We start from the raw sequence: 12,589 nt of genomic DNA, 5'->3' as shown, positions 1-12,589 counted from the left end.
AGTAGGGGCCGTTTTTTAAGTTCCAACATCATTCTGATCACCCAGAAAAGCAAAAGTATGCTTTCCCTCACCAAACTGTGCGATTTTAATCACACCATAATTTTTGTTTCTGTGATGAGCAGGGCGGGACGAGAGCCGTGAAGGAACGGCGCAAGCACCAATGCGCCGGTCTCGCATTTCTCATGGAGGAGCTCTTTTTTTTACTTAACCAAACTTTTAATATAACAAACAAAACGAAAGTAAAACATAATAAAAACTAAAATAATAAAACATAAAGTCCAGGCCTGGCCGTCTCTCGTGCTTCATCATTGTCGCTCCTCCTTTTATGCTTGATGCTCAACAGGCACTGGAATGGCCACAATACATCTAGAAATGCTGATTAAATGAAAATTTGGAACGGTCCCTTAATTTCCGCGGCTGTATATTCACAAAGATTAATAAAGCATCAGTTTTTGTATATGCGCCTACAGTTTAAACATAAAGTATTTGCTGTTATTGTCAATCTAAAATATTCTGACAAACAATTGGATTTGCTGACATTGGATTTTTCCAACAATGAGAAAATCAAGAACATTAAAGAACAACATTCCTCTCATAACATCTATAATGTTATGACGGACTGATGAATGACATCTTATCAGCATCATTTTAACTTTGCCTTGACACGCTCAGACGGCACGGCCACAGAGAGAGACCACCCTCTAGTGCAAACCAGACTTCGCTGGGCCCAATAGATGGCCATTTTCATGAGCACCAAGATAAAAATAGCAGAAATGGAATGTCCCCCAATCAGACCTTTAGATGCTCCGTGTTCATATCGTTGTTTTTGGCTGCACCAGAAGTCTCTCCTGTGAAGATAAGGCGGCTCACCCCTCCCCAGGATTTCGAAATGATTGCACTTACCAAAGCAATGTGTCAAATACCAAAGCCAACGAGTAAGTGTTCATACAGCGAGGGTGTGTTATAAAAAACTTTTCATAACATGTAGAGTGACAGAAATGGAGGGTGATAACAATAATGCTTGATATAGATAATAATCCTCTCTTCAAAGGGATTAAAGTTTTATGCCAATGTCACACCAAACGCGAACAATCGCGTTCCTGGCTCTTTATCACTTTAATCACGTGAGTGATGCGAGCTGACAAATACTGGCCTGCGCCTTTGTGTCTATTTGCATCTTTGCATTGACTTTGTGTGTAATTTACTCGCACAAATCACTTAATTCGTGTTTGGTGTGAAACCCCCATTAAGGGGACAGTTCACCCAGAAATGTAAGGATTTATTCAGCCTCATGACCTGTATGACTATCTTTATCATGTGGAACACAAAAGAAAATATTTAAAAAAATGTCTCCGTGGATTTGTGTTCATACGATGGAAGTCAATGTTGTTTGGTTGTCAACATTCTTAAAAATATCTTCTTTCGTGTTTTACAGTCGAATGAAAGTCATACAGGTTTGGAATGACATGAAGATGAGCAAATAAGAAACATCATTTAAAACAACCTGTGCATATAAGTTACATCAAGCTTTTCATATTGAGCACTTTCATATTGTCTTTATGACAAATCATTTGATCAAACCCTGTGAAAGGAGCAGTACCCGTGTAGAGGAACTCAGGTCGGTAGCTGGGTTTGAACGTCAGGCGTTTGTTGCTGTTGGCATCTCTGGTGTTCAACAGAACAGTGGCTATGAGGCTGAAGTTGTTGTTGCAGGACAGCGTGATGAGAAGATGCAGGAGGAGCTTCTTACAGTGCTCAAACACCTCCGGACGGCAATGATCCATACCTAAAAACAGTCACATTCATGTGTTTTTATACATTTATGCATTTGGGAGACGCTTTTTATACATACTGTGTGTGTTTAGGCAGAAATGTGGGTGTGTTGGGGTAAGCAGAAATAAATATTGGATTAAACAGGATCCTCTAAATGTGTCTTTGTGAATCTGCCATCACCTACGCTTGTTATGGTTTGGAATGAGTAATGCCATATCCGCAGGGATGCAAATAGTCAACATATTTCTGATGAAAGATGAGGTCACTTTTTCTGAACGTTTGGGTAGAAAACATTCTGTAGGTGGCGACGTTTTTCCTCACAGCACAGTCACATGACGCTTTCAATCATGCAATGGTTCAGATTAGGGGAGATTAGATCGAAGATGTAGCTAAAGAAAATCCATGAAGATTACATCCATATACATATATAGTGGAGTTTTGGTTCCTTACCACTGGTTTACTCACTAGGAGACTGCTGATTTAGTTTAATCCATAAATATAAACAACTTGCATTTAACAACAAAAATGCACGTTAACATAATTTTCTTTCCGCACGTTTTGGTATTATTGCAAATGGTTCTGGTATATTGTAATTTTAAGGTCCCAGTCCTGGTAAAATATTTAAAATAATGATATACCTAAATTAAATATACTTCCATTTAATAATTTACAGTATCTGACAATCCATTGACATCAGTGGACATTGCATAGAGAAAAACTTGCCATGTATATTCATTATATTCTCTAAAAAATGTTCCCTAGTATTATTTTAATAATAAAAATTTTATGATGTATGAAAAGCTGCTTTGATACAATGAAAATTGTGAAAAGCGCTATATAAATAAAATCCAATTGAATTACACATCAAAAACCTGAAGAACCATCTCAAATGATCAGAACACAACAAAGAGGTTGTACTGACCCAGAAAACAGGCATGGAGGAGGAGAGGGAGATGCAGAACCCAGTCCTCCTTCACGCCGTGGTCCACCACCAGCTCCGTCATGAAGATCACCGCTATGTTACACCTGCAGGAGAGACGTCACATGACTTAAGTACACAGGTAAAACACATACCAGCACTGACCTTTCCGAAAGAACAAAACATATTTTCAACAGTCTTCATTTCTTAAAGGAGAATTCAGCTTCTGTCAAAAACAATACAATATATCAGATATGGATTGTTCAAAGGGTTATCATATTTGTCGGTTCAAAGTGATTGTGATGACAGCATTGCAGCTTTCGAACATCTATGTTCCATCTGTCTGATAACTGTCGAATGACGTGCCTCGAGATTGCATAAGATCCTGGATTCGGAAGAATGGTGTCTTGTGATGAGACATATTTAACAGTCGAGCTAAAGTGTTTTACAGGCCAGGAGTATATCAGGAATTTCACAGGACGTCTTCATTTGAATACAATGTTGTTACATAACACAGGAGTGCGGAAAAACATAAGAGAGTTGATTACAACATCGTGTTTTCTTCTTGTAAATAAAAACATATATAATATGCAAATTAGCAGGACAGATCACCAAAAAAAATTATGCCATTTATTCACCCTCATGTTGTTCAAAATCTATACATGCCTCTTTCTTTTGTGAAACACAAAATAAGATATTTTGAGAAATGTCTCAGTGGTTAAGTCTATAAATAATGTAAGTGAGGTTTCATGAGAAAACACAGAAAGCTGTCCTGACCTATGCAAGGGTCCTCGTGGGGTGACAGTTTCAGGAAGATAGTCGACCAGCGGAGCCCAGCAGCCTCCATTGACCGGCATTGGAAGAGGAAGCGGCTGATTGGTTTCCAGCATGCTCATAAGCCACATGGCATACGGAGGGAGGGGCTCACCTGCACGTGAGGGTCAGAACACAGACTTTTAATAAAGCTGGAATCTTGCCTCGAAGCATGAATGGTATGCAGCCAAAATCTCTGTCATACCTTATGGAGCCACGCTTATCAATGTAGCCTTATAACCTTTGCTTTTTAGAAACAGGCTTTAATGCATTACCTGAGCCGTGTTTCAAACATTCAAATTGAAAGAAGATACAATATAAAAGACCCAGCATTTGTAGTCTATGTGAAATACTGAGCTTGACTAATGTAAATGTGAATCATTCCTGAAATGCATTAAAACTCCATTCACATCACTCACTCTTCTCTTCATCGTAGGAACCTCCAGAACTGCTGCTGTAGCGCGACTCCAGCCGGTTATGAGCTCGTAGAATGTTGCTCAGCCTTTGAGGAGCAGACAGAAAAAAAATCCAGACATGAGGTTTGTTTGTTTTGTCTGAGGCATGTGTAAACACAAAAAACAAGCTACTGTGTTTGTTATCTGTTGAAGTTAAAGGAAGTTTGTGGTTTCAACCCCGGCAAAAAGGTTTCTATAAACAGTTACTGTTGTGACACTAAATGCTAACGCTAAATGATGCACGTCTATAATGCATTTTGTAGATGTCATCGAACAGGATCAAGGAAGTAACAGGGCATTGCTAGATGGTGTTTATCAACAGCAGGGCACATATGTAAATAGTGTGGTTTTGTGGGATATACCTGTCATCACATTCCTTTGTGACGGGCGAGTCATCTGTGTCAGGAACGTTTTCCTGGCCAGCTACTGCTGCTTTGCTGCTGGAAGTTGGACCTTTAAAGACATTCATCATGACATGTCCTGTTTAACAATACGCAATATGCGCATGTAATATATACATTACATATCTGTAATATCTAACTTCTTAAAAGGATATGTGTAATATATGAAGCGTGTGTACCGGAGGTGGTGACGTTAATTTTGCTCGTAGCTGAAAAGCGGTAGAATGGAGGATTGTCACAGTGCACCACGACAGGGTTGACAGGGTCCGTCTGCTGGAGCTCATAGAGAAGCTCCTCCATGGTTTGAATGGTGTTGTTTCGGCACAGGTAGATCACCACCTTCTTAATCTGAGCAGATCACCACAAACATAATTTGCCACGTTGATCATGAAGCCAAAATGAGTCTTTAAACAAGGTCACTGTCATATAACATACACATGAACATTTACAAATTCATCAGATCTGATGTACCACTCACATGGGGAAGGAGAGAGGTGTCGCTGCTGACCCCACATAAACTTATGAGAAACTGCAGGGTGGTCCTCAGATTATTACTCCATCGATCGCTGCTGACCAGAGCGTTCCAAGCGTTCTCCATTTCGGCACCGGGAACATCATCTCCATACTGGCTCAAACACAACAAACTTGATTTATGTCTCTCGCTTTATAGTTTAAAGCCACACAATTGTCATGAAACACCCGAGTACCTTTGCGGTCATGAACATGAGGTTGTTGAGGACCATTGAGGAAGCCTGAAGCGATCCCCAGCCTGTGCCTCTGAGCAGGTGAGGTGCTGAGGTGTTAAATGTGTAGCTCTTCCTGTTGTCCACAGACCTGCTGGGACTCGAAAGGGTGGTCAGCAGGCCTGCATCCACCAGCTCGATGTTACTGAGCCACGGGAGCAGGTAGGTCAACATGACCTGACGACCGTTCGGATGAGTGGTGGGGAACCTCTGACTGACCTCTGGAGAAAGCGCAAGATTCTGATTCGTTTACATATCTCTTTAATACCCAAATCTGTGGCCACAAGACACTATACATATGCCTCCATTTAATACCTGAGAAGAGAGGCAGGGTGAGTTCGGGGTACATCCTGGCAAGCTGCTGGGAAAGCTGGGTTACAGAGAGACTGTAGAGGGCAGGGAGAGGCCCGTGTCTGCCACCCAAGATATGGCCACTTTTCTGATCCACGATCTTCTTAGAATACACAGACAGCTTGGCTTCCAGAATCTATTCAACCAATACAAACACACCCTCAAATCTAGCATATTTTTATGATATCAACACTTTGGCACAGAACGTTCCCTCTAACCTGCATCAACTGCATAGCGATCTCGTATATCTCCCTGTTGGTGTCGGATGCTTTGAAGAGGACGAGGTTCAGCAGTGTCACGATATCACTGGAGTAGTTTCTGAGAAGAAAAAAACCGCCTACGTTGAAGTAACGCATCACATTTAAGGAACAGTTATAAGTATAAATGTCTTCGTTCTGATGAACACAGAAAAAGATATTTAGAAGAATGCAAACAGTTATGGCCACCATTGACTACCAATATATTTTGAAGAATGCCGGAAAGCAAACCGTTCGGGTGCACTTTTTTCTACAATGGTAGTCAATGGTTGCCAAGAAATATTTGGCTCTTCGAACTATATTTCTTTGTGTAAATCAGAACAAATAAATGTATACAGATTTGGAACAATGATGACAGAATTTTTATTTTTGGGTGAACGGTCCCTTTTAATATTAGCTGATGCAGTTTTTCCTAAATGATGGGAGCTATGGAGTATACTTTTCACTTTACTGTAAGTACAGTAAACATATCATTAAACCCTGGCGAATGCTGCCAAAGCTCTATTGAATGGTGTTTTTACTCTGGGAAATCTGTCAAGAAGAAAGCCATTGATCAAGCTGACGTACATACTGTATAAAGACTATAGTGTTTAAGTAACAACTACAATGTTGCACTAAAGGAAATATATTACTGAACGTCTTAACATTGAACATTAGAGCTGACATCAAAGAAAGCAATCATTGTCCACTTCTGAAATACAGTATGTACAATCTGCCAATGTTTTACACATGCAATAAACTGGAAAATTCAACATTTGCTGAGGCTTTTCAGGCCCTAAAGTACCTGTTTCCACAGACGGTGGCAATGGCTTTGAAGCAACCAGAAGCCAGCTGGCAGGTACCCGTATAACAGCGGTCCACAGCCCAGTTAAACAGATTCAACTGGTCTGGGTTCAGTTCCAGCAATAGAACCACCACCTCACAGCCCAGCTGATGCACCTAAGGGAGCATACGAGATCAGTTCAGACGTAAGATTTGTACTAAAGTAGAAAGAAACATCAAATGAAAATCGTTGGGTTCGTTCTTTACTGTAGTTCGGGTCAAGGGTTTAAAATGATTTACTAGGGACTCCTTTCACTTTATTAAAGGAACCGTTCACCCAAAAAGTTATGATTTACTCACAAGCAATTTGTTTGAAATCTGCATGAATTCACTTCCGGCCACCATTGACTAACATAGTAGGAACATTTGCTTTACAAATGTATTCGCTCCGCACAAAGAAGATATTTTGAAGAATGTAAAGCAAACACTTCTGAGGGCACTTTTGACTACCATTGTAATTCTTTCTTCTATGGTAGTAGAACTTACACGCATTCTTCCAAATATCTTTCTCTGTGTTCATCCGAAATGTACACAGATTTGGAACAGCTCGAGCGTGAATAAATGATGACAGAATCTTTATTTTTGGGTGAACTGTCCCTTTAAATAACTAATTCAATGCGAGTTGTTGCACTCTTTTGTTCATAAATATTATTGTCAGACTTTTATTTTAAGATTCAATGATAGCTAAACAATACAGACAAAACACAGTACTATAACAAGCTAGAAAAAAAGTAAATGTTCCTAGTTTCAAGAGCAAGTTTGCACAAGGACTAATGACACACAAAAAAGTGTATTGGTTTAACACAATAAAAGCCCAAAAGTGAAAGAGCATGTATGTGGATCAAGTTATTTCAGAATAGCGTGTCGAGTGCTTGGCCGCATACCCGCAGATCCTTGCAGGCGAGGATGTTATCCAACCACTTATAGAGGTAACCATCAGGAGACAGGCCCACGTTGTCGAACACGGGGCCACAACAAAGCACCGTCGACATGGCCTGCGAAAATAAATAAATGACAACATTCTTTGATGCGAAGCTTTCTTTCAACTTGGAATTTCCTGTTTTGAGGAAATCAGGTCCTATCGCGTCTACCCGGAAAAACTTCAAAGAAACAGGGAAGCGGTTCATAGACCTCATATCATGTTCTGGATGTCTGTGTGTTTTAATGACGCCAGGGTGCTAAAATTGTACGCCTTATACAATTGCCAAGCCATCACATTGTATATCATCTTACAATGTCCGTCTTTATATAAAAGGGAAGGGGCAACACAAGACGCTCCATGTACACACACAGACACAATAAGGATTGGAGGTGGGTGTCATTTTTCCACAATCTCCAACAACCCGACATGAACTGTATGTTTACACATCGTCAATCTTCACGTTGGCATTATGGTTCGGGGTTTCCAACAGACAAAACAGAACACACATGCTCTGTCATCAGAGAAGGATTCATTCGTCACGCACTGAGCTCACTTTTGTCTCTTTGGCATGTCTGTCCACACTGAGGTCTTGCACTTTAAATGACTAAAGGGTTCCCTAAGCCCCTCGGCTATAAGAAGACCTCCGGAGATTAAATTAGCGGTGTATTAGTCTCTGTCTGAATAAAAAAACAGCAGCAATGTATAAAATTAGACTGGGGGTTGAACAAAATTCATCTCCATCCCAAAACAATTTTTTTCAACACAAAAATGTGAGAGACTGGATTATAAAGTTAGTTAATAAAAAGGAAAAGGTCTGATATGCAGCAAGACTAATGCAATATCAAAAATGTAGAAATGTAGAATGCACTACAGTACCTTCAGGGCGCAGTACTGGTATCGGGTAATCTGATGGTTCCGGTCGCTATAGCGATCCAGGGGCGTGAACATGATACTGAAGGGGCCGGCCCATTGGCTGAAGAGGATGAAAAGATGGTGTCGAAGACTTTGTTGAGGGAAGAGGAAACGCCGATGATGCACTATAAGTAGATACAAATTGAATGTCAAAAAATAAAGATCTAGTAAAAGAGACGAAATCTTTGACATCCGCTCATAATGTAAACGGTTAGTTCACCAATAGAAACTCTGTCATTTATTCACCCTCGCGTTTTTTTAAACGACCCATTTTTGTGAAACAGTATTGAAGGTAAGTTTTGTGTCCATACAACGGAAGTCAATAGGGCCCCAATGTTGTTATCGGAGTTCTTCCAAATATCCTCTTTTGCGATTGGCAGAAGAAAGAATGTCATGAGCTCTGCTGGTTTGGAATGACATGAGGATGAGTGAATTTGTTTTTGGGTGATCTATCCGTATTTGCCTAATCCAAAGTTAATGCTGAACCATACTACGGTGTTCTGGTGAACTGTGGTTACAACTTCAAGTTTTGGAAAGGCACTTTTTTAGTCCAACATGACAAAAGCAAGATCCATAAGTAAATGGTTTCTGGAGCCGATTATTCCTAGACTGCCGTGCCATAAAGTAGATCTTCATTTAACGTGCTGCTATGCCCTAACGCCATTGTGGAGAGTCTAAAATAAGATCAATGTCCGGTGCCTAGCAATGAATTCCATTTCATAATAAAGAAAATGTTGTCACTTCATGTTTTAATTGTGTATTATTGTGTAAGTAAGCTGTATTTGTTGAGTTTGTTGCACAATAAAAACAACATGATTTTTGAACATCTGTACAAGATTGTCATTTTCGGATCAACTCTTCAAGTTTGTCAAACTTTCTCTTTACCTGGGACACACTGTATAAGGTTTGCCGTCATAGAACTGAAGTGAGCTCGGATGTCTTTGAGGATCTCCATATCTTTGTCATTCTCAGCTTCAAGAAGCATCCGGGTCAGGTCTACATACTCAAGAAAGAGCACGCCCAGGGCCAGGCTATCACGTTCCAGCCCTCCATTAGTGCTGAGAGAGAGAGAAGGAGAATGAGTCTAAGAGTTTATAATGAACGGGAATGGACGTGTCTAGCGAACATAATGCATGATAAGATTCTTCTCACCTGTCACTAATAATACCAGCATCTGCCAGCAGCTCAAAGATCCTGAGGAGCTGAACCCTCAGCAGATCTCTTCTTTCTCTGCGCTTTTTATTCTGAAGAAAAACAATCACATACTGATCATTACATGCATAAAGAACGCCGTGAATCATACCAAAAACAAAGATACGTCATACGATTTTGCTGGAAATGTCAGTTTGACCTCATGTGATTTCAACTTAAGAAGATACTTAAAGTAACCTGCTATTTTATGTTCCATAAACAGATATAGAGGCAATATATACGGTTGCAGCTTTTTAAAGTCGGCACGTACCGGAGTGAAACGACTTTTGAAATTAGAAAAAAAATGAGGGCGGGACTTCATTTCATCCATTGAGCACCGATTGGATTGTTGAAAGATTTGAATACACGTTTGCCATCAGTCAGTACTTGGAGCCCCGCCCTCGCGCCATTCCTCACGGAGAGGTCGTTTCAAGGTTAAAGTTCTTGATTAAAGATTACAAGTGCAAATTAATTTAAAAAAATTATGAAATGCACGGATAATTTATTTATTATAAATACTCCAACACGGTGTAAAACAATCATTTTTATTTCATCCCGACTTTAAAGTAACATTTTAATTCTGTGAAAGATTTATTTTACACAATTTATACAGCGTTTGTCCACCAAACTAATTTCAAGCATTCATGCAGAATTATAAACGAGACGTTATGCTACACACCAGCTGATTTGAATAAACAATAAAAAAAGTCAAAGCTTACCTCTGGTCTCCTTTCCAAAGCTTCTTTCATCAAAGGATGAAGTTCCTCAATAAGCTCTCTGCAAAAGACACATCATATAAAAAGTCAATAAGACTGAAAAAGAATCAATACTGTGCTGCCATTGTTTATAGGGCAATAATTGCTATTCCCATAAATACGTTTACGATTCCAGGAACTGAGTAAGTAGACACAATAAATGTAATATGACTTTTGGTCAATGCTTTGAAGCGGATTTATATTTGAGAATAAAGGGTGATCCAAAACGTGTCAAATGGGCGGCATTTACATTGACTTTGACTAGCAGTGTTATATCAGTTACGTACAGTGTTTGTTTTGCCTTTAACAGCTCAAGGAATTCAAAAGCATGACAGGCACACAACTTTGGCACGACTAGAATGTGAACATTACACATGTACCGCTCCTGGTCTCTTATCTCTGAGATCTGGAGTGAACTGACATTTGACAAAACATGAAGTGGCGATGTTGCTTGTACAAGTAAAGACTGTATTTAGTGTAGCAGGTGTTATGTTCTCTGTGTCATGATAAGAATTATTATAGTCTTTAAGGAAGAGTGAACGGCAATTATTTAATTATCTGTTGGTTTAAATGTATCATCCTAGGGGAAAGTGTACAACGTCTGTATAGATAAAACATGCACTGTGTACTGAAATATTGCCCAACACGTTACCTAAAAACGAGTGAGTTTGTGCGGCCGAATCCAAGAACCAAAGACTCTGTGATCTCGATGCTCTCCGATCGCATCAAAGGGACCAGCTGCTTCAAGAGCCAAGCAAAAGATGGGCTCCCTATAATCTAATGAAAAAAAATCAATAACATTTGCGAATCTGTCAATCACTTACTATATAAATACATCAATTATTAATTTGACACAAATTAAAACAGGATAATATAGACAAGATGCTAAGATATGAAAGATTGACACACCTTGTTTTCATAGCCGCTGTTGTTGTCAGCACTGGGCGTGATGATCTCGGGCGTGGACGCACGCAGGTGACCCGGACTCATGATGCTGGGTTTAGCAACCCCAAAACAAAGAATCAAATAGTTTCTCCAGAGAGATACATAGCTGTCCGCTGAACCAGCTGAGCTTGTCTTCTTAGCGTTTGCTGGGTTGCTAAAAGTAAAAAACATTCAAATAAATGAAATGTCTAGTAAAAAATACGTAAATGAGTAACAGTTATTTAATGAATTAACGAATAAACTGCATTTAGCGTTGATCTAATGGGATGCTGTTCTGATGGAAAACTGTTCGAGCATGTTAAAGCCTCGCCCACTCCTCACCTGGGCTCCAGCAGGGGCATGAGGAGCTGCAGGCGGGTGAAAGCGTATTGCCAGGAATAACTGAGCGCTGTTGGGCAGTGTTTGGGCAGGTACTCCTGTCTCAGAAAGCTGAAGAGGCACAGAGTCCAGGGTTCCTTCAAAGACTGAGCCAAGATCCACACGTGGGACGGGCTACGCACGTCATAGTGGCTGCCTACCAGAGATCCGTTCCACTCCACCATCCACTGCAGGTCTGCATGCTGCCCGGTGGGAAGAGACGCCTGCGGGGGAAAGAGGAAGAGAGGGTCACGGGGTCTCTATAGTGGTTTTGTGTCCATACAATGGAAGTCAAGGGGGGTCAATGTTATTTGGTTAACAACGTTCTCCAAAATATCTTCTTTTGTGTTCCACAGAAGAAAGCAACTCAAAAAGCTTTGAAATTAAACGACGGTGAATAAATGATGAAACAATATTCATTTCTGTACGAATTACACCTTAAAACCATCAAATGCCTTAAACAGAAGACACTTTGTAGAAATACATAGGGTCTTCAGGCATATATAAGACTGAACAAAGAAGCTCTTACCGAGTCGGCCACCACCACGTGAGCAAAACTTTCAAGCACCACTGGACTCAACTGGTCCAATACATCTATCATGGGCCTCTCATCGTCCTGTGCAATAAAGGAAACCAAAATAAAGCTAAATACAGGAAAAGGCCGATATATAAAGTCAGGCTCTAGGCGAGTCTTACCTCAGCCTGTCCAACGGTGAGGAAGATTTGCCGGACTTCTCGAAGAACAGACACGGCTAGTTTGCGTGTGGAGGCCTGGCAGGAGCACAGCATCACTATAGATAGACCCTCAACAGCATGCAGTACTGCAGAATGAGGGGTCCGGTCGGAGGGAAGCCTGGAGCCAGAGCTACTCTGTAACAGCTTTAGTGCACAAACACAGCTCAGTTAGTCAGGAGTCCCTTAGATTAGTGGGTAATCTAAATACGTCAATTAGAAAAGGACAGTGGGATGGGTA

The 12,589-nt window shown here is 40.4% G+C and overlaps 1 protein-coding gene across 4 annotated transcripts in view; it reads right to left on the bottom strand.

The window, feature by feature from the left end:
• The window catches only part of frya (furry homolog a), a 48,104-nt gene that overhangs the window by 15,437 nt on the left and 20,078 nt on the right, over positions 1–12,589 (bottom strand). For all 4 annotated transcript variants that reach the window (XR_013787998.1, XM_079481200.1, XM_079481199.1 and 1 more), the window contains 21 exons: positions 12,313–12,495; positions 12,146–12,232; positions 11,581–11,840; positions 11,224–11,413; positions 10,967–11,091; positions 10,279–10,336; positions 9,521–9,612; positions 9,254–9,426; positions 8,333–8,493; positions 7,419–7,529; positions 6,497–6,651; positions 5,674–5,773; positions 5,420–5,591; positions 5,069–5,325; positions 4,840–4,986; positions 4,541–4,709; positions 4,323–4,413; positions 3,925–4,007; positions 3,470–3,620; positions 2,696–2,799; positions 1,601–1,786 (listed from right to left, as the gene is read on the bottom strand). Coding sequence is in view for 3 of the 4 variants with exons in the window: in XM_079481200.1 (XP_079337326.1) it covers positions 1,601–1,786; positions 2,696–2,799; positions 3,470–3,620; positions 3,925–4,007; positions 4,323–4,413; positions 4,541–4,709; positions 4,840–4,986; positions 5,069–5,325; positions 5,420–5,591; positions 5,674–5,773; positions 6,497–6,651; positions 7,419–7,529; positions 8,333–8,493; positions 9,254–9,426; positions 9,521–9,612; positions 10,279–10,336; positions 10,967–11,091; positions 11,224–11,413; positions 11,581–11,840; positions 12,146–12,232; positions 12,313–12,495 (3,055 nt within the window). In the remaining variant the exon portion in view is untranslated. The remainder of the gene's footprint in view (positions 1–1,600; positions 1,787–2,695; positions 2,800–3,469; positions 3,621–3,924; positions 4,008–4,322; positions 4,414–4,540; positions 4,710–4,839; positions 4,987–5,068; positions 5,326–5,419; positions 5,592–5,673; positions 5,774–6,496; positions 6,652–7,418; positions 7,530–8,332; positions 8,494–9,253; positions 9,427–9,520; positions 9,613–10,278; positions 10,337–10,966; positions 11,092–11,223; positions 11,414–11,580; positions 11,841–12,145; positions 12,233–12,312; positions 12,496–12,589) is intronic.

The sequence above is a fragment of the Barbatula barbatula genome (genome assembly GCF_947034865.1).
Source record: "Barbatula barbatula genome assembly, chromosome: 19".
Lineage (NCBI taxonomy): Eukaryota > Metazoa > Chordata > Actinopteri > Cypriniformes > Nemacheilidae > Barbatula > Barbatula barbatula.
Note: the sequence above shows the minus strand (reverse complement) of the source record. Positions and strands in the feature narration are given on the sequence as shown.